This window comes from Megalobrama amblycephala, linkage group LG12 (assembly GCF_018812025.1).
Source record: "Megalobrama amblycephala isolate DHTTF-2021 linkage group LG12, ASM1881202v1, whole genome shotgun sequence".
Lineage (NCBI taxonomy): Eukaryota > Metazoa > Chordata > Actinopteri > Cypriniformes > Xenocyprididae > Megalobrama > Megalobrama amblycephala.
In genome coordinates, this window is record NC_063055.1 from 21,403,278 (window position 1) to 21,425,907 (window position 22,630).

The 22,630-nt window shown below is 35.5% G+C and overlaps 2 protein-coding genes across 2 annotated transcripts in view; one reads left to right on the forward strand and one right to left on the reverse strand.

Moving 5' to 3' along the window:
• On the forward strand, nucleotides 1-6,283 carry gucd1 (guanylyl cyclase domain containing 1). Its single transcript, XM_048209634.1, has 6 exons — nucleotides 1-319; nucleotides 697-778; nucleotides 861-1,026; nucleotides 1,256-1,347; nucleotides 2,131-2,372; nucleotides 4,902-6,283. Exons 1-6 carry the CDS (start codon nucleotides 313-315, stop codon nucleotides 4,991-4,993), a joined length of 681 nt encoding a protein of 226 aa, XP_048065591.1. The 5' UTR covers nucleotides 1-312; the 3' UTR covers nucleotides 4,994-6,283.
• Nucleotides 6,202-22,630, reverse strand: part of upb1 (ureidopropionase, beta) — a 23,072-nt gene continuing 6,643 nt past the window's right edge. The window contains exons 5-10 of the mRNA XM_048209633.1: nucleotides 20,637-20,798; nucleotides 10,848-11,017; nucleotides 10,684-10,765; nucleotides 10,084-10,126; nucleotides 6,755-6,909; nucleotides 6,202-6,554 (exon numbers count right to left, since the gene is read on the reverse strand). Coding sequence (XP_048065590.1) covers nucleotides 6,471-6,554; nucleotides 6,755-6,909; nucleotides 10,084-10,126; nucleotides 10,684-10,765; nucleotides 10,848-11,017; nucleotides 20,637-20,798 — 696 coding nt within the window. The 3' untranslated portion in view covers nucleotides 6,202-6,470. The remainder of the gene's footprint in view (nucleotides 6,555-6,754; nucleotides 6,910-10,083; nucleotides 10,127-10,683; nucleotides 10,766-10,847; nucleotides 11,018-20,636; nucleotides 20,799-22,630) is intronic.

Consider the following 22,630-nt stretch of genomic DNA (forward strand, 5'->3'; position numbering starts at 1 on the left):
TCAATGCGCCGACGCTCACTTGCATTTGGGTTGACAGGAAGTGAAACATTCATCCCTGGGAATGACCACAAGGCGTGGGTTAAACAAGTCGAGTTTGTAGCTGTTTTACCGCTTTTCTCCGACAGCCTCTCAGCATCTTTCATCGAGCTGAAGATGGACAGATTTCAGCGTGTCTGATGTAGAGGACAGGAGGGCAACGGCTGTCCGGCTAACCCTGCTAGCAGACAGTCTTCATGAATCAAGTCCTGATATTAAACATCACTGAAACACAACAACAGAGATAAAGAGACACTCACACAGACATACTGCATCATGAACGGTGAGTTTGTGTTAAATTACATTCAAATGCTGCGTCTTAGATGGCTGGTAACTGTTTAACCCAACTAGCATTATAATCAATCATGATCCTTCTCTGACATACAATACTGGACGAAATACACAACCCGGATATATTACATTACAATGAACAGTTCATGTATTGAGCTGCTTGTGTTTAACTTTAAGTTGTTATTCACTCTCATTTACCTGTTTTTAAAAAAGAGTTTGTTTTACATGAATAAAATGAGTGGCTGGATATAATTCAGTTCACAACCAAAACTAATTTGTCCTCAAACTTATGACAATGTGAATAGATCAAAACCTGCTCATTGTGGCACAGTGACATTGCCAACTTCTTTTCTGACCTTGTTCTGCCAGATGATGTGATGCTAAACGTACCGGTCATCCGGCAGCTGTATCACTGGGATTGTGGCTTGGCCTGTTCGAGAATGGTCCTAGAGTAAGTATGAATCCTAAGTGATGCATTATCCTGCAACAATTACCCTAATGATAAATATTTAAACTCTTCTTTGTGTGTGCAGGTATTTACATCCAGTAAGTGAGGAGGAATTTCAGAGAGCGTGTTTGGACTTGGAGTTCACAGAGAGTGTGTGGACTATTGACTTGGCTTATCTCATGTGTAAGCTGGGGGTCAGACACTGCTTCTGCACACAGACTCTCGGCGTGGACAAGGGCTTCAGGAACCAGGTGTGTTACAGTCATGATCACTGAGGATAGAGTGCAAGCTTTGTGTCAAATAATGGGTGTTTCAGTTAATTTTTTCAAAAAAAAAAAAAAAAAAAAGACAATGTTAAAGCATTAGTTTTTATGATTGAGGAGCTGTAATTTGTCAAAGGATCAGTCTTGACTCAGATGTTATAACTGATCACCTTGGCATCTGAATAATTTTTCTGTTTCCTGTGTTCTCCTGCTTCAGTCTTTCTACAAAAAGCATTTTGAAAAGGAGGAGGACAGAGTGAATGAACTCTTTATGAAGGCTGAAAGCAAAGGAGTCCTCGTAAAGAAATGGTGAGGTTTTTCCACATTTGTCACAATTTTTTTTTTTTTTTTGTTCTGTGGAGCATGCTGTCATTTTGTGCTTGATATACAGGATTACCACCATCATGGAAAACCTAGAAATATCAGGAATTTTTTTCTAGGTGTGAAAAAATTGTGGAAATTTAATATAATTGTTAAAAAAACAAAACAAATTTATATTATTTCTAGTTTGTCAAGTTATGTTCAGCTTTAAAACATTTGTTCCAGCTGATACAATCTCTATAATGCGAATATAAAACAATGTTTGTAATCAAACATGACTGGAAAACTCCTTGCAAATCATTGTTCAAAAAATAGCCATGCACAATATATCAGTTATTGGACCGTATCGTAGACTATTTTTAATATATTGCTATCAGTGATATTGTGTTTAATTATGCATTTAATCATGAACATTTCCTCTTATTTTATACTAAAGCGACTCACTCACATTGCATCAAAGGCTTTTTTTTTCTCCGTTCATGCTTTCACCTGGGAATCAAACCCATTCCCCATGGCATTGTTTGTCATGTTCTACAGATGTAGCAATGGGAATGCTTAAAATCAATTGAAAACATTTGATTTTAATTCCTTTTAGACAAAATAGTATCAAATTTCAGACATTTGTCCTTGTGTATATATATTTCCTGTTCCATCGTATCTGAAATTTACAAGATTTCATTACAAGATTTTATCAAAGCATATGTCAGCTGAAACTAAGCTGAAACTCCTGTGCAGTGCATGAAGAAATCTGATCACATCTGTCTCTTGTAGCTCTGTTACAGTTCAAGAGATTCAGAGCCACCTGGAGCAGGGTCATGTGGCCATTGTGCTGGTCAATGCAGTGGTGCTGGTGTGTGAGCTGTGCTCTACGCCTGTCAAATACTGCTGTTTCCTCCCTGTGGGTCAGAAGTGCTTCTGCAGGAAGCCAGATTACCAGGGCCACTTCGTGGTGGTGTGTGGATTTAACCGCAATACCGGCAGCATCTTCTACAACAATCCCGCCTACTCAGACCGTATGTATTGAGAAGTTTGGATAAGTCTTAATACTAGTTTTGCTTTTGAAACTGATGAGAGCTTTTAAACCAATTGAATTAGCAAAAAAATCAAACCAAGTGGCATTATTTTTAAAGGTGCCCTCGAATGGAAAATTGAATTTATCTTGGCATAGTTAAATAACAAGAGTTCAGTACATGGAAATGACATACAGTGAGTCTCAAACTCTATTGTTTCCTCCTTCTTATATAAATCTCATTTGTTTAAAAGACCTCAGAAGAACAGGCGAATCTCAACATAACACCGACTGTTACGTAACAGTCGGGGTGTACGCCCCCAATATTTGCATATGCCAGCCCATGTTCCCAACATTATGAAAGGCATTAGACAAGGGCAGCCAGTATTAACATCTGGATGTGCACAACCGAATCATCAGACTAGGTAAGCAAGCAAGGACAATAGTGAAAAATGGCAGATGGAGCAATAATAACTGACATGATCCATGATTACATGATATTTTTAGTGATATTTGTAAATTGTCTTTCCAAATGTTTCGTTAGCATGTTGCTAATGTACTGTTAAATGTGGTTAAAGTTACCATCGTTTCTTACTGTATTCACGGAGACAAGAGCCGTCGCTATTTTCATTTTTAAACACTTGCAGTCTGTATAATTCATAAACACAACTTCATTCTTTATAAATCTCTCCAACAGTGTAGCATTAGCCACGGAGCACAGCCTCAAATTCATTCAGAATCAAATGTAAATAATATAACAGTATACAATACTCACATAATCCGACACATGCATGACGAACACTTTGTAAAGATCCATTTGAGGGTTATATTAGCTGTGTAAACTTTGTTTAGGCACTGTTTAAGGCAAGTGCGAGCTCCGTGGGCGGAGAGCACGAGATTTAAAGGGGGCCGCACAGCATAAATCGGCTCATATTTAATGATGCCCCAAAATAGGCAGTTAAAAAAAATAATTAAAAAAATCTATGGGGTATTTTGATCTGAAACTTCACAGACACATTCAGGGGACACCTTAGACTTACATTACATCTTGTAAAAAAACGTTCGATGGCACCTTTAAGAACAGCACAAGTGTGTGTATATTATTTGTATATACACAACTCTGATAAGGGCCAAGTTGTTATGGCAAATGACAAGGCTTGTATGTTGCTCCCGGTCAGCAGTGGTGAGAATTTACCAAGTGGTCCGAAAGGGAAAACCACAAACCGGCAGAGTGTTGGGCACCAAAGGCTCATTGATCATTGATGGTCTGAGCCAACAGAAGGTCTACTATATATATATATATGTATATGTACTGTTGGTCCTGAAGGTGTCCTGTAGTATCCGGACCAAGACATTAGCAGCAGATCTTTCAAGTCCTGTAGGTTGCGAGGTGGAGCCTCCATGGATCGAACTTGTTTGTTCAGCACATCCCACAGATGCTCAGTTGGATTGAGATCTGTGTAATTTGGAAGCCAGAGCAGCACCTTAAACTCTTCATCATGTTTCTTAAACAATTTCTGAGCGATGTGTGGCAGGGTGAATTATCCTGCTGAAAGAGGACCAACACCCTGTTGCTTTGTGGTTTGTCCCTCTCAGACCACTGTTGGTAAATTCTCACCACTGCTGACTGGGAGCAACCCACAAGCCTTGCTTTTTCAGAGATACTCTAACCCAGGCGAATTGCCATAACAATTTGGCCCTTATCAGAGTCGCTCAGATCTTAATTCCTGCCCATTTCTCCTGCATCCAACATGTTGTTTATATGAACTGATTGTTTGTTTACCATCTAATCTAACCAGACCATAAAGGGATAGTTCACCCAAAAATGGAAAATTCTGTCATTTATTACTCACCCTCATGTCATTCCACACGTATTCCCCATAGACAGCAATTTAACCACCAATTTCAAGGTCCAGAAAGCTACTAAAGACGTCGTTAAAATAGTCAACGTAACTGCAGTGGTTCAACCTTAATTTTATGAAGTGACGAGAATACTTTTTGTGTGCAAAAATAAAAATAATCACTTCATTCAACAATATCTTATCTTCTGTGTCATTCTCCTATGTTGTTTATGTTATGCTTCCAGGTTCTACATCAGAACGATGGCTCACTATTGGCTAATGCTGTTCACGTGAGCAGCACGATGCATGCGTGTGATGCTGACGCAGGAGCCGAACACTAAGCCGCCGTTCTGACGTAGAACCTGGAAGCGCTGAACATAAACAACGTAGGTCTTACAGGTTTGAAACGAAATGAGGGTGAGTAAATGACAGAATTTTCATTCTAAACCTATAAAATATATACTTGCAGATTGTCAAACGACCTTGAATTTGTTTGCAGATGCCTTTTTGATGTTTAATACTTCATTATCTAATGCAATTTATACATTTCTAAGATTTCAAATGCTTTTTTGAGGCCACTTACATCTTAGAACCATCCGCCTCGTTTATTATAGTTTATTATGGTTATTTTTATAACCATTGCAGGAACATTAAAACTTTGTCTCATGTATGGCCCTCTCTTTGATTGACAGGTGTGTGCTGCACTAGCTTTAGCAATTTTGAGGAGGCCAGAAGAAGCTACGGAACTGACGAGGACATTCTGTTCATCTACAAAGATGACTGAGTCTTTACCGCTTTTGAATGAACACGCATTTAACACACCTTTAGCATCCACTGTGGTTGGCTGGGTAGCGTTTTTGCCAACAGGTACCAGCGCTGATGGCCAATAGCAGGTAGTATGTGTCACCTCCGGCTATGGTCCTCATAAAAGCTATAGCGTCGCACAAAACATTACTATGGTGCTACATCGGCCACAGAATGAAATATTCACACAGAAAGGAAAGGGAGATGCTATGTATATGTAACTCATCATTATTGTGATGTGGACTTTTATCTCTATAAATCAAATTATCTAGCACATTTGATTTATAGAGTCTCTGCCACTGTAAGAGGTAGAGAAGGAGTGTACATAATGTTTTTCATTCATGTAAAGATAGAGATTTTGTGATCAGGGTAACCTTGCAAAATCATGGGGTTGTGATGATTTTCTTACTTTATTTTTCCTCTTGGAAGCCACTTAATTGAGCATACAGTGAATGATTTTAATTATTGTGAAAGAGGAAAGAGGTTGTTTTTTTAAAAAACTCAGGTAAGATATGATAAATCCAGTATGCTAAATTATATCCCACTGTCAGGAAAGAAATGTTTCATAGGTGCAATACATGTGGATTCACTTACTCCAGGGGGTTTCCTCAAAAACAAAATCACCTGGACGTCCGTCATAACCTCATGTAGAGTAGCAAGAGAGAGTTTGGCTGCTTTGTGGGTGACTCTCAACTGTGAACCTTGTCCATAAAGTACATTTTAAACTCACTCAGCATTAGTACAGTATTAGACCCATTTCTGTGTAAATGACAATATTTTGTTGTTAAATTCTCATTATTATAATGTGTTGGTGTAATTCCACTATGTTAATTCCTCAGAGAGAGAACAGGAACACTACGTTTAGAGGTTTACGTCAGTTGTTTTGTGGAATAGAGTCGTGCACCGTTTAAAAATGGTCTGAACACAGTGTTGTGAATGCTTTGCTGTTCGCTTGTAAACACACTATGCCTGCTCAGTGGTCCAGATGGTTCAATCGTGACAAAATGGCAGACGAATGAAATGCTTGCACTATGGTGTTCCACCAGCCATAATTCTGTTATTTAATCTTTGACATTCATGTTAAAATGTTATTTTTGTGATTTTTGAGACATCAGGTATCTGATTACATCAGCTTGTGCTTTTCTTTTCTTTCTTTTTTCTTTTTTTAAAGAACTTAAGGAATGTTGATATGGTATGATATGGCAAACTTTATTTTTATGAAATATATAGTTGCATTTAGGAAATGAATAAAATTGGATTTGTATTTTAATCAAATGCATTCCATTATTTACCTTAAAAATAAACTGATAAATTATATAAATTATGTTGTTATTTTGTGAAATTCAAAATAACAGATCCCTAATACATAATGTGGTTCTTCTGCATCTGCAGCGATTGGCTTTCAGCAGAAAGCACAGTTCCTCAGGGCTTTTGGCACTCCTGTTTTCCTCATAAGATCACTCTTTAACAATGTTGGGTTTGAAGTCATGCTGGACGGCTTTTTTCAGCTCCTCTGCGTACATTTCATACCTCCCAGTCATCTGGGGAGAGATTCACATGTGTGAATGGCACAAAGACACTACTAGAGACTGTCCTATTTCAATATCAATAGGATATGATTAGTCCTGGAAGGACATGTGTCAAAGGGAATAAACCTCCCTCTGATGATGATGATCACAATAAGATATCTTGCTGAAAGAAATGTATTGTTGAACATATACTGTAGTGATTTTTATCCCACCTTGAAGTTCCATTTGTCTGCAACTTGGCGATTTAGGTTCAAGTCCAGCTCTGTCACCAGAAGTCCGTCACGGGTTCTGGATAATCCTGGGGATCTGCTGCCGTCAGGTGCAGCTACATAGCTGGAGCCATAAAAGTGGCCAAAGTCATGGTGTGCTACGGGTGAGGCAAAAGCTTGGATTCAGTAATGTGTGTATATATATATATTTTTAGTGATTTTAAAATTAGTCTCTTCTGCTCACCAAGGCTACATTTATTTGAACAAAAACACAGTAAAAACAGTAATATTGTGAAATATTATTACAATTTAAAATAACAGTTTTCTATTTTAATATATTTTATAAATGTAATTTATTCCTGTGATGCAAAGCTGAATTTTCAGCAGCCATTACTCCAGTCTTCAGTGTCACATGATCCTTTAGAAATCACTAATATGCTGATTTGATGCTCAAGAAACACTCTTACCAATGTTGGAAATATGTTCTTAAATATTTTTGTAGATACTGATAATTTTTTTAGTATTCTTTGATAAATAGAAAGTTCAAAAGAACAGCATTCAATTGAAATAGAAATCTTTTGCAATATTATAAATGTCTTTGTCACTTTTGGTCAGTTTAATGTGTCCTTGCAACCCCAAACCTATGAATGGAAGTGTAAGTTCATTAATTACATACAAATCAACATTTGATCCTAAATAACCCAATCTTTTATTTTGCATTTTGTCTATCAATTTTTATATTTATTTGTTTATTAACTCAGCTACACATCAGTTTAAACTGTATTTACTCGTGTCTCAAATTTTGCTAACAGGGTTGCAAAACGTGCAAATCTCATAGAAAATGAATGGAAAATAAAACCGCTCATACAATATCTAGTTTCATCTCCTGAGGCTGATGTTCAGCATTTTCTGAAGGTTAAGCATCTCATTTCACTGATCATGTTGGGAAAGAAAAAATAGTTTATTATTCAATAGTTTTAGGCTTTACTTTGTACCCTATTCATGGAAAACTGCCCCTCGTGTATATGTTTGCGGTTTATGTCTGTGTGACCCTGGTCATGTTACATGGAGGCTGTACATGCATGTAAAACAGCAGAGGGGGATTTTTTTGTTCAGGTTGTAGGCTTATGCAACAGTAATGAGGGCTGAAAGTGAGAACAGAGCCTGACAGTCCAGAGCTTTAGGAACACGACACCTTTGAACAAGGTCCCTTGTCCTCAGCCCGTCACTGACAGAGATGCTAGATTGACAGACAGATACGCAGATCCTTTATACGCTGACACACAGCGACACTAAGCTATGAGAAAGAGCCAGCTGTACTCACATTGTATACTGACAAGAATGATCTTTAGTGTTTGACCCAAATTGAATTACTAGGCTAAGAGTGCCATCTATGAGTGACTTATGAGAAATGCACTTGATCTCACTAAATGTCTTCATTACACTCAGACAGATTTTAGGTTCATTAAAAGTGAAATGTTTAATTTTCTGGAAGATAAAATATGCATCTTAATATGCAAAGACAACTATAAGTAAGCTATTTGTAAATGAAATTGTTTGACCAATAGAAGACAAGGAATACACTACCGTTCAAAAGTTTGGGGTCAGTAACGCTTTTCAAAGATGTCTCTTATGCTCACCACGGCTGCATTTTTTTAAATCAAAAACAGAAACGGTGATATTGTGAAAAATTATTACAATATAAAATAACTTTTAGGCCTGGTTTCACAGACAGGGCTTAGGTTAAACCAGGAAAGGCCTTGCTCAATTAGAACATTTTTGCAATATTACTTGAAACTGTCTTTACTAACTGATAAAAGACTATTTATTAGGTGCACTGAAAGGAATAATATTAATATACATCATCTGTGCACGAGGTAGGGCCTTAAAAACATCAGCCGTACGATCATCGCGTAAACGATTGGCCCTCTGGCTTGTCAATCACTGCCGTGACGTTCCTTGTGAGAGACGCTCGGCTGCGCGCTCCAGTAACTTTCCACACTCCACAGGCGCCGCATGCAATGTTTTTGTCAGGAGACAGGAGTAACAACTGCAGATTATGAGTTACCTGCGGTGAGTCCGACATAATGAATCCACTAACACGACACAGCAAATGCCGGTGGTAAACACTCGTGTTCCAATACTCGTGCACGAGTTTTGAGAGGCGTTCCCTCGAATTGAGCTGTGAAGGAGGGGGGTTGTTCTTACGCATGCGCTCATTTCAAAACTCACTAGCAGTCTTTGGTTTCTCAGTCAACGGAAACATCCTCTTTAGCACCTTTAAAGGCAAAGTTCACCCAAAAATGAACATTTATCTTTTTTCAGACCAACACAATCAGATATATATTTAAAAATATCCTGGCTCTTCCAAGTTTTATAATGGTAGTGAACAGGGGCGTGTTTTGAAGCCCCCCAAAAATGCATCCATCCATCATAAATATAATCCATACGGCTCCAGGGGGTTAATAAAGGCCTTCTGAAGCGAAGCGATGGGTTTTTATAAGAAAAATATCCATATTTAAAACTTTATTAACTATAATAACTAGCTTCCGGCATACGACATGAACTTATTGCGCAAGTCAACTTGCGGCAAATGGGTAACCTCTGAAGTGATGTATAATGCAGGATGTAGGAGTATCGTAAGCCTCTCGCGGTTTAAACAAATAGGACTGTGTGACAAACTCAAGCTCCTCTTATATCGAAAATTTCTCGGTTTAGACTTCTAATTCGTGATTAGTGTTTTGTTTTGCTTCCTCTGAGTTCTTCCGCCGCAAATTGATGTGTATGTCCATCTGCTGGAAGCTAGTTTTTATAGTTAATAAAACAATAATTGTTAATAACAATGGAGCCGTATGGATTATATTTGTGATGGATGGATGCGCTTTTTTTTGGGCTTCAAAACAGGCCCTCCGTTCACTACCATTATAAAGCTTGATAGAGCCAGGATATTTTTAAATATATCTCTGATTGTGTTCGTCTGAAAGAAGATAGTCATATACATCTAGGATGGCTTGAGGGTGAGTAAATCATGGGATAATTTTTATTTTTGTGTGAACTATCCCTTTAAGTAGCTTTTATAAACATGCCTTAGAAAAAAAACATTACTGGTGTGCATCTTGTGATAAAACAATTTTAAAATATGTCAGTGCAAGTTACTTTCAGTTAAAACAGCTCAAACATTCATTTTAACCTGGGACTAGGCTTAAACTTAGTCTTAAATTTAGGCTTGACTTTGTGTACGTCACAAGCAAGGGTTAAGCAAAAAATACACACAATAAAAGAAACACGCCTACATACGCAGATACATGCTCATGCATAAACTAAATGGATACCTTTCTTTCCATCTCCAGATGTGAACTCATTCTTGAAATACTCCTGGAAAAGAGAGATCTATATCAAGACTCAAAGGCTCAGGTCACGTATGCACAGAAAACAGCAGTAGAGGGCAGCAGAAAACACATATCTGAACGCTTTTATATATGTGAGGCGCTGCATAACAGACTGTGCAAATAACTTCCATTTAAACCAATTTAAAGATAATTGGTTTACTGTATCTAACTCTGAGAATAAAAGTCATCCCTCTAAGACATTATAACCACTAACAGAGACCAGACTCCACAGAGCCACAGGAAAAAAAGGCACCGCTCAACTTGTTTTTTCATCTGTGTAACATTATTTGAAGTTTGTCTTATAATCCTGTTTAAATTATTAGCATGTGCTTATCTAATCATATTAGAATATATATGGTTTACTTCAGTTGTGGTTGTGATATTATCACAGTATAAACAGCACATAGTTAGGGCAAACAGGACATTTCCTGGCAATTACTGTGTATATTTTAGACTCAAGAGCATCAACTGGGTCATTATATAAATTTTATGATAGTTTAAACAATTTTTTGGCACAGTTATTGGACAACAGGTGGCACGTACCGTTCCCACACGGTTGATGGCACAGGTGAAGCAGTGGTTTGCGATGGCTGCATTTCTGGCCTCAATCGACCACATTGGTTCACTGTAACACAAAACCTGCATCAGCATGAGGGAATACGGGCTCTGTGTCATTCCCATGAGAAGACAGCGGTACAACACGATACCTGAGCGATCCAACTGTGGCCGAGGGGTTAAAGATGATCTCAGCCCCATGTATGCTGTACATTAACCAGTTGAGAGGGTGGTGTCGGCCGTAACAGATGTTAACAGCGATCTTTCCAAATTGTGTCTGGAATACAGAGTGGCCGGTGTTGCCTTCCATGTAATATGTCGACTAGAAGAAGAATGAAAAAGAGCCAGTTTAGCAGATGATTTATGGAAAAGCAACACTTCATACATTAGTATCATTCGTTTATATTTCTTTAACTCTTTGATGCATAAAAATTGGCATGAAACTGAAGTTGCGATGGTGTTTACTTCCTTGTGTGACGTACTGTACAGCTGAGTGAAACGGCTTCTCGAACAAGAAAAAATGTAGGGCTGGATTTCAGTTTGTCAGACGGAATTGATTTGATGGTTGGATTTTTTTTTATTTTTTTATTTTTTTTTATTTATTTTTTTTTATTGAAGGTAACATTGGGTACAAACGTGTAAAACCATCAATATACAAACAAATATTTATACAGACATACCATACCAGAAACAAAGAACAACAACAAAAAAATAAAGAAATTAAAAAAAAAAAAAACATACATACATAGAGGTGGAAAAAAGAGAATATTAAGAGGATTCGGGAAATAGGTCATAATATTTATACAAAAGTTTTCCATTCTTCTTGTTCTTTACAAGCTTGTGTGATTTAAGAAGCAAATTAAGTTCCAAAATATAATGTTTAAAACATAAGGAAGACTTATTAAATTTCTGCTTATGTATAAAGAACTTAGCATATAAGATTATAAAATTTAATACAAACTCCAGGGTGCCATCTTGTGGGAAACAAAAGTAACAAATAATATCTTTCAGGGTGAATGAGTGAGTTATATTTTGAGATTGGAGAAAGTGAGTACCCAAATCTTCCCAAAACCTTTTGGTAACTGGACAATTAAAGAATAAATGAGGAATGGTTTCAGTGTCCTGTTTACAAAAGCTGCAGCATGTGTCAATGTCTCGAAACTTAGCAACAAAACAATTTGTAGGGTAAATGTTATGTAAAAGTTTAAAGTGGACCTCTTTAGCTTTATTAGAGATACAGTATTTGTGAGGAATCAACCATGTTTTTTTCCAATTTATTTCACTTAAGGAATTCCAATAAAACATACCCCTTGGAGCAATGGAGTTACTCTTTTGCAAATGTCGGCGAATATGCTTATTGTTACATTTTTTATCAGACAGTTCTACACCATCCAACATAAGTGAAGGCTGTCTGATATCTTTGTTTCCATAGCTCAGATGATTTTTAATTAATTGTCTAATTCCGCTAGGGATGGCATCAGTGATAGCTTTAAAGTCTTTAAAAGGTATTGGGAAATCATGAGCTTCCATAAACTGTTCATAAGAGAGCATGGTGATTTGATGGTTGGATCATTGTGGTTTGCTATTGCTGTGATGTCATGTGAGTGACAGGTTGTCCCGCCCTCACGCCATTAAACATGTCATCAGAGAAGAGATGTTGTTGCAGGAGGCAGGGGAAGTTATTTTGATTAAAGGTTATGAGGGCACATGAATTTAAAAAAAATAAATAAGGATGTGCACAGATAAATCATTTATAATAAATACTGTAATATTCCATAAAAAATAAGAATTGTCTGTTCTTATTTCATGGTGATTTGAAGAATAAAGAAAACTATTTTCAAAAATGTAATCATTTTTAATCTATTTTAATCTCTCTCTCTCTCTCTCTCTCTCTCTCTCTATTATATAACCCTCTGGGGTTCTTCATTTAGGAGTCACACTCAGGACCTTCGCGGTCAAAAGTGACCGGACCCCTGAAATCAAATATTTTTCCCCCAGTAAAATCAATGTAATATATTTTTATTCAATAATATTTTTTTTATGCTAATAGAGAGACTGTGTTTGTCTGTTTTGCACTCTTGATGTTTTAGAGATTCACCCCTTTACTGTTGTGTACTTTTTTTAGGCATCGTGGCTGATTTGTAGATCGTACGCACAAAAATTACACATTTTTCAGTTTTACTCAAATTAGGGTGATGCAAAAATGAGTACACCCCACAACAAAAACTACTACATCTAGTACTTTGTATGGCCTCCATGATTTTTAATGACAGCACCAAGTCTTCTAGGCATGGAATGAACAAGTTGGCGACATTTTGCAATTTCTATCTTTTTCCATTCTTCAAGAATGACCTCTTTTAGAGACTGGATGCTGGATGGAGAGCGATGCTCAATTTGTCTCTTCAGAATTCCCCATAGGTGTTCGATTGGGTTCAGATCAGGAGCCACTGAATCACTTTCACCCTGTTCTTCTTCAGAAATTCAACAGTGGCCTTAGATGTGTGTTTAGGATCACTGTCATGTTGGAAAAGTGCACAACACAGTGATGGTAGCATCTTCTCTTTCAGTATAGAGCAGTACATCTGTGAATTCATGATGCCATCAATGAAATGCAGCTCCCCGACACCAGCAGCACTCATGCAGCCCCACATAAGGACACTGTTTCACTGCAGGCACCATGCATTTTTCTTTGTATTCCTCACCTTTGTGACACCATACAGTTCTGAAGCCATCAATTCCAAAAACATTTATCTTGGTCTCATCACTCCAGAGTATAGAGTCCCAGTAGTCTTCATCTTTGTCAGCATGGTCCCTGGCAAACTCTAGGCGGGCTTTTTTGTGCCTGGGCTTTAGGAGAGGCTTCTTTCATGGACGGCACCCATGCATGCCATTCCTCTGCAGTGTACGCCGTATTGTTAACGGGAAATCGTCTAACCAGTTTGGCTTTCTACTTCTTTAGATAACTGCAGTGAACTTGCATGCCGATTTTCTTCAATCCTTCTCATCAGAAGACGCTCCTGTCAAGGTGTTAACTTCCATGGATGACCTGGATGTCTCTGTGAGATGGTTGCAGTTCCATCTTTTTTAAATGTTTGTACCACTTTTGCTACAGTATTCTGACTGATAAGTAAAGCTTTGCTGATCTTCTTGTAGCCTTCACCTTTCTGGTGTAAAGAAATTATTTTCTTTCTTAGGTCTTGTGACATTTCTCTTCCATGTGGTGCCATTGCTGACAGCATGAAATGGGAAGGGGTTTTAACACCCTTTTATAGTCAACTGTCTGCTGGACACCTGTGTAATGAATAATTAGACTCACCTGTGGCTGAATTCTTGTTAAATTAGACATTTGTAGTCTAAAATTTTGCTTTGCTCCACTCGCATATGAAAGTTATATTATTAACTTTCATGTTATAATTTAAACAGATATGATATAAAACTTAGTCTTGTCAGAGTTTTCATATATTTATTTTATTTTAAGAGAGTTACAGATCTGTACCCTGTACATTTTTTTTACATATTATATAGCACTTTGGCTCATTTATATCATTTAAATATGCTATATAAATAAATGTTTTTGTATAAAATTACTAGGTATTAAAGACCTTTCCTCTGTAGTGGACATTATGCATCAAAAGGTTAATGTCCTAAAAAGTCACCAGTATTTGCCATGTGAACAGATCCAAAAAGGATAATCTTTATTTATAATACCTGTACATCTGTTAGGCAGAGATGAAGATGTCATGAATGTAGGTTTTTCAGTGGTATTTTAAGCCAGTAGGTGGCAATAAAGTGACTGTTTTATGAGTGAGTCATTGAATCATTTACTAAGCTGATCCTTTCAAACTGATTTTTTCAGTAATGAAATTGATTGGCTGCTTCCGAAATCACATACTCTCTGAGAAGGTAGTTCTTTTGAACAATTACTTTGCGACCATTAAAAAAGTATGTTGTATATGTACACGTGTAGCTACAGGTATATAATCTGGACAACTACATTCATTATGTTGTCATTGTCATGTGACCTACCAATGTCAGTTGCGTCGCTTCACTGCCATTCAATAATCCTCTCCCATGGCCTCATGGGGATAGTAAAATGTCCATTGAATACACACTTCAGAATCTCACTGGCAGTAGTAAGTCATTTGGGTACTGTTCGCATAACCTTTTGATTCATACTGATTTATGAATACTGTTTAGAAATACTACTGTTTTCATCTACTGTTTTTTGCCTACTATTTTTTTTAGTTTAGTTTAGTTTAGTTTATTTGAACATGTAAATAAAAAAATATATATACAAACATGCATACATATATAAAATTAAATTAAAATAGCAGCTGAATTTAAATCATATACTTCTCAACACAATCTTCCAAAAATATTATAGAAATTCCCATGTTCAAAAAGGAGTAGGAAGAAGTTCGTAACAAACTTTTCAAGTCCTACCCCATTTCTCTATTTTTATCCTTTAGTTAAATACAAAACAATTTGATACTTCTCTTATACATACATCTTTACATACACCATATATCTACCTACCTTATATTCACATAAACCCATACATTCACATAGATACAGATGCATACACACACATTCCCTTTTTTTTTTTTTTTTTTTTTTTTCTTTTTCTTTTTTTTTTACTAGACTTAACATATAAACCAATGAACCTGTATACACTCCTATCACCTCGAGTCCTTTTCATATTCATTTAATATATTCTGTTTAAATAATCTTTTAAAGTTACTCATTGTTGTACATGATTTTATCTCTTCACTGCAGCTGTTCCATACAGTAACTCCCTTGGTTGAGATGCAGTGATATTTAGAATTTGTTCTTATAAATTTCTTTTTAAATACAAATGTTCCTCTTAAGTGATGTTTGCTCTCTCTCATTTGAAACAACCCTTGAATACTATTCGATAGCTGTTGATTATTTATTTTATACATGATTTGTGCAATTTTAAAGTCAACCATATCTCTGAATTTTAGTGCTTTTAATTTAATAAACAGTGGAGTAGTTGGTGCTCTAAAGGTAGTTTTATTTACAATTCTTAAGGCTCTCTTTTGAAGGATAAATATTGGTTCAGTATTAGTTTTATAAGTGTTTCCCCATACCTCCAAACAGTAAGTGATGTATGGAAGTATGAAGGAACAATACAACATGTACAATGTTTGTTGATTTAATAGATAATTAATTTTATACAATATAGCAATTGATTTAGATATTTTAGCCTTGATATAATGTATATGTGGCTTCCAACATAATTTTTCATCAATTATTACTCCCAAAAATTTAAATTCTTTTACTCTTTCTATCTCAATATCATTTATCATAAGCTTTTTGTTTAAAATTATAGCTCGATTACCAAAAATTATAAATTTAGTTTTACTTAAATTCAGTGTTAGTTTATTTGCATCAAACCAGCTCTTCAGCTTTTGTAATTCATTTTCCACTGTATCCAAGAGTTGTTCCATATTTTCTCCAGAACAGATTAAATTAGTATCATCAGCAAACAAAATGGTTTTCAGTGTTTTTGACACCTCACATACATTATTAATATACAAGTTAAACAACAATGGTCCCAACACTGACCCCTGGGGGACCCCACAAGTAATTTTCTTTGACTTTGAAATATGGTTTTGCAGTTCAACATATTGTTGTCGATTATGTAAGTAGCTATTTAACCAAGAAAGTGCAGTCCCCCTAATTCCATATTTGTGTAATTTCATAATCAAAAAATTGTGGTCTACTGTATCAAATGCTTTCTTAAGATCCAAGAATATCCCTACTGCATATTTTTTTTGTTCTATTGCTGTTGTTATTTCTTCCACAAATTGAATAAGTGCATGTGAGGTTGTCCTATTAGTCCTGAAACCATATTGCTGATCACACAGTATATTATGTTTAGTAATGAAATTATCGAGCCTTTTAGAAAATATTTTTTCTAATATTTTTGAAAATTGGGAGAGCAGTGAAACAGGTCTATAGTTTGAGAGTGTATGTTTTTCACCAGCCTTATATATTGGTATCACTTTTGCCATTTTCATTTTTTCTGGAAAAACTCCAGTTTTCAAAGATTGATTACATACATGCGTTAAAGGTTTAACAACACAACCAATAATACTTTTTATCATAAACATGTCAATACCATTCCAGTCAGTTGACTTTTTACTCTTAAATGTTTTAACAATCTCTATAATTTCTTTTTCATCAGTTTCCTTAACAAACATAGATTCGTTAATATTTACATTGTTGCTTAACACATCATCTATACTGCCGGTCCTTGCAAACCCCTCAGCCAAACCTGGACCAACTCCAACAAAAAAATCATTAAATTCATTTGCAGCCATTGTCATATCCTTAACTTCTATATTATCTTTTGTCAGAAAATAATTATTAACTTCCGTTTTACCTTTTTTATTCTTAATCATTTCATTCAACACTTTCCAAGTATTTCTTAAATTACTTCTATTGTCCTCCAGTAGTTTACTATAATACTTCTTTTTATTGCTTCTCATGATTCTGATTAGTTTGTTTTTATATATCTTATATTTATTTTCTGCTTCTTTTGTCCTCTTCTTTAAAAATTCATTATATAATACATTTTTCTTCTTACATGCATTTAATATTCCATTAGTTAACCATGGTTTTTCATCAGATTTCGGTTTTACTACTTTCTTTACTACAGGAAAGTTTTTTTCATAAAGTGATATTACAACATTCAAAAATGAATCATAGGCTTCATTCACGTTATCTACATACACTTTTCCCCAGTCTTGTTTCATTAAATCCTCTTTGAATATATTAATGTTTTCTTGGGTTCTATGTCGAGTCATTATATATATTTTGTTGTCTTTCCTGGTCCTTGTATAGCTATGTATGTTTGCAAAAACTGGCAGATGGTCACTGACATCGTTTATTATTAGACCACTTTCAACTTTATAGTCAATAACGTTGGTAAATATGTTATCAATTAATGTGGCACTATTTATTGTAATCCTGGTTGGTCGAGTGATTGAGGGATACAAACCGGTACTATACATCAAATTAATAAACTCTGTAATTTTGTTGTGTTCTTGTGGGTTGAGCAAATCAATATTGAAGTCTCCGCAAATGAAAACCATTTTTTTATTATTGCTATTACTAAATATTTCTGTTATTTGTTCGATTAAACATGTCAATATTTGATCCCGGTTTCCTATAAATGCAACTAATTAAAATGTTTTTAGATTTTTCCATTTCAATTTGTACTGTAATGCATTCCATGATTGTATCTAAAGCAAAAGACATTTTATTAACAATTTTACATTGATATCTTTGGTCAATATATAATGCAACCCCCCCACCTATTGATTGTTTCCTATTGATGATAAACAGTTTGTATCCCTCAATCTCAACCAAATCATGATGTTCTTCTGTGAGCCAAGTTTCTGTTATTGCTATTACTGTGAATTTATTTTCCACTTGTTTTAGGCACTGTTTAATTTTTGAAAAGTTTGCAATAAGGCTCCTACTATTAAAATGTATAATTGATATTGTGCCATCCATTTTTATGTATTTTTTAAACTGCTCAACTGTGTAATATTCACACAGGTTGTGAGTACCAATGTAAAAGTTATTATCTGGGTCAATATCATTTTCAATATCTTGTGGTTTATGTTCTGTATATTTAAAAGTTTCCAAGTTCAGTTGTTCATATTTAACAGATAAGTTTCTGTCCAAGTTTGTCATGGTCATTGTGTTTGATAAGTTCAGATCAGTTTGTATTCAGTTACCTTATATAGGCCTATGTTGCTCTCAAATTCATTCCTTCTTCAAACTTATCCAGCTCAGTGATATCACTAATGAAAAGCACTTTCGCTGCCTCAGGTGTCGACCCATGTAGTTTAATAAATATTTTACAATTTCTTGCCCATGTTGCTTGGATCTTGTTTTGTTTTCTGAGTATGCGTGCTTTCCTGGCGATATCAGCGTTTTTCTTGGTGAGGTGTTCGTTGATATAAACTTCGGTACCTTTTAATTTCCTTCCCTGTCACTCATAAAACAGTCTATATAGGGAAGTATAAATATTTAGACGCAGTCACTGCCTTTATGAGTAAAGTACCGATTTGTTCAAAAACTGATTCATTCAGGGGGGAAAAAAACAAATCTATTACTGTGTATTTCTTAGAGATGCACAGTTGATTCTCTTGTGCATTTTTTTGAAGGCGTAGAAAAATACATAATTTAACTTTAAATAGTGTGTCTGAAAAGTAAATTAGTCTACTCAATATTATGTCTTTTTTACTGAACTGTTGTATAAAAACAATATCAGCAGGAATATCTACAGCACAGTCTCGAATTGCCATTGAAAATGTTCTTTTGTAATAAATAATTGTTTTATAATTATTTATGCTGATCAGTCCTAGAAAATCTATTGTTTTTCTTTCAGACATATGGCTGGTCTTTTGCTGTATTTGTATATATTCATAAAGTCACTATTTATTCATTTTACCATGATTAAGCAGGATAATGGCTGATTCGCAAAGAAGTTTTGTGTGACTGCCACTAGGGGGCAAAAGTAGCAATCGTATGAGAATGTCAGAAATAATGGAAAGGCGGCTATAGATTATCACAAAATAATGCCACACATTTTTTAAACTTCATGCTATTGATGGCATGTGTTAGGACATGTGTAAAACTATGTCAGCAACTATGTAAAGATAGCATGAAAGATAATCTTATGTGTTAACAGTAATTGTCAGTGCATGTGATATCTGTGCAAACCGCTTATGAAAAGACCACAGCTTACAAAAAAAAAAGCTTTATGTTGTATTTTGGATTGTAGCCACCGTTTGTGATGCTAGTGTAAATTAATGCAGATGATTCAGGATGAAAATCCATGCAGGCTTAAGCAGGACTTCCTAGAAGAGTTTACGTGTAAACCTTTTAAAACGTATCTGATGTTGACCAGCATGCCATCAAAATTCTCATTAATTTTACTGAAAACAATAGAATAGAGCTGTCTCTGCCATCTGGTTCCTACAGGTTCAGTTGTGTTCCAGGAAAAGAGAGTGGGCACATTTCCTGTATTGAGCATTATCAGTGTGGAACGGATCAAAGGAAAAACATGGAACAACTGATAAACAGCACAGCAGGGGAGAAATCAACCACTCTCAACCACTTAAAGTGCCACAGATCATGTAGTGCAGATACACACGCACACAAACTAGTTTAACCTGGAGGTGAAAAATGACACCCAACATGCTGGAACAAATCTCTGAAAAGAAGAATTTCTATAGTGGCTAGCTGTATTGAACAACTTTTCAGTTATCCAATACGATTTAGACATACATTACCCATGCAGCAGCACAAAATACTGATAACTGGATGTACAGTAAAGGTCTGAAAATCTGGGATTTTTTAATCAGTTAAAACTGGAAATAAAAAGAGCATAGGAATTCAAAAATTATAAATAATGAAATGTTACAACATAAAATAAATAAGAGATTCTTCACTATTTATAGGTTACTAATTAAATAAGTAATTTTGTGACATCTTTGTGCAGATGATCAGATGTTCTTTCTATTGAATCTCAAGATGCTCTTTGGATCATTCTCAAGAATGTTGGAGAACATGATCTTCAGGTTTTACACAAACTTGTGGAATTCATGCATGCCGCTTAAAACAAATATATCTTCTGATATTTTCCTTTTACTATATTTTAATACAATAACAATATTATTTGTATTTTTTTTTATTTAAATAAATTCTAAAAATGCAAAAAGAAGCATTTCCACTAATGGTCTTTTGGACCGCACTGCATTTATATTTAATTTACAGCCTAATTAACCCATGTTAGCTTAATGTGATGACACTCTATTGATCTAAATATAGAGTGTCACTGTAGCTGTGTTGTGTCACACTGACAGTTGTTTGACTGTTATGCAGAGGGTGACACCGACCTCGTTGAAGTCTCCCACACGGGGAATGTGATTCTTCCGTGATTTGCCCAGAACATTGCCATTATTGGACACCACCACTGCCGTGTTCCACAAAGTTCCGCCGTGGATCTCATCTCTCTCCAAAATGGGAGACACCACCACCATGTTGTATTTTTTGGCCAGCTACAAAATGAAAATCAGGCACAAATAATTTTAGCATTAGAGTGATCGCATGACATTTTCCCACATGAAATCACTTTGTCTTATCCTAAAAATGTCAAAGTATCTGATATTTTAAGAGACTTATTGTCATCTCTGCGTGTTTCTGCATGCTGGTCACACCACATGACTTTGATTTGGGTGAATATTAAGAAAATATTAGGAAAATGTTAAAATATTTTAATATTTCATATTTTAGTATAAAAATTAAACATTACTTAATATAATATATTTTTCTTTTTATAAGAATTTCATTATTTTAATGAGGCTTTTTTCTTCAATATGATATCAGGACAGTTGTATTACCTTGCTGAAATTAATTAACAAAATTAATTTAATAGAGAAATTAAAAACATACATTACTGTTGAAGAGTTTCAATATTGTTTATTTAATATTAATCCAATTCATTTTATTTTTAAAATTAAGAAATTAAAAACATTCTCATTGTAGAAGAGAGAGTCATTTTATGATCAAACTGTATTTTTAAAGGTGCCCTCGAATGAAAAATTGAATTTATCTTGGCATAGTTAAATAACAAGAGTTCAGTACATGGAAATGACACACAGTGAGTCTCAAACTCCATTGTTTCCTCCTTCTTGTATAAATCTCATTTGTTTAAAAGACCTCAGAAGAACATGCGAATCTCAACATAACACCGACTGTTACGTAACAGTCGGGGTGTACGCCCCCAATATTTGCATAATGCCAGCCCACGTTCCCAACATTATAAAAGGCATTAGACAAGGGCAGCCAGTATTAACGTCTGGATGTGCACAACCAAATCATCAGACTAGGTAAGCAAGCAAGAACAATAGCGAAAAATGGCAGATGGAGCAATAATAACTGACATGATCCATGATTACATGATATTTTTAGTGATATTTGTAAATTGTCTTTCTAAATGTTTCGTTAGCATGTTTTTAATGTACTGTTAAATGTGGTTAAAGTTACCATTGGTTATTACTGTATTCACGGAGACAAGAGAGCCGTCGCTATTTTCATTTTTAAACACTTGCAGTCTGTATAATGCATAAACACAACTTCATTCTTTATAAATCTCTCCAACAGTGTAGCATTAGCCGTTAGCCACGGAGCACTATCAAACTCATTCAAAATCAGAAGTAAACAATATAACAGTATACAATACTCACATAATCCGACGCATGTATGCCGCATGCATGACGAACACTTTGTAAAGATCCATTTTGAGGGTTATATTAGCTGTGTAAACTTTGTTAAGGCACTGTTCAAGGCAAGCGCGAGCTCTGTGGGCGTGGACCACGGGATTTAAAGGGGCCGCAGCATAAAATCGGCACGTTTATAATGATGCCCCAAAATAGGCAGTTAAAAAAATTAATTAAAAAAAAATCTATGGGGTATTTTGATCTGAAACTTCACAGACACATTCAGGGGGCACCTTAGACTTATATTACATCTTTTAAAAACATAATCTAGGGCACCTTTAATGTATTTTTTAATAAATTCATAAACCCGGACAAAAATCTTTCTCAATTTTTGCCATAACCACTAGTGATCTTGAAGAATCTGCATGATGAAAAAATCCAATTGAACAATATTATCAGGAAAGTGTACAAAAAGACCAAAAAAATACTTATAATAACACAGCACTGAATGGTGCTAGAAATGTCATCTTAGGACATATTTGCGAATGGATAGATGCGGTTCCTCTGTAAACAGTCAAAGGCCACTTCATTCCTCAGAGTTCAGTGTCAGAAGATTCCACAGTTACGTGCGGCAGTGCTCATCGTCTGTGGCTCTTGCTGTGGTCAGTACG

Bases quoted from the DNA above. Each gene is read 5' to 3' on its own strand.
- gucd1 (XM_048209634.1), top strand. The intron at 1,348-2,130 runs GTGAGGTTTTTC...TGTCTCTTGTAG, and splicing joins GGAGTCCTCGTAAAGAAATG to CTCTGTTACAGTTCAAGAGA. The intron at 2,373-4,901 runs GTATGTATTGAG...TTTGATTGACAG, and splicing joins CAATCCCGCCTACTCAGACC to GTGTGTGCTGCACTAGCTTT.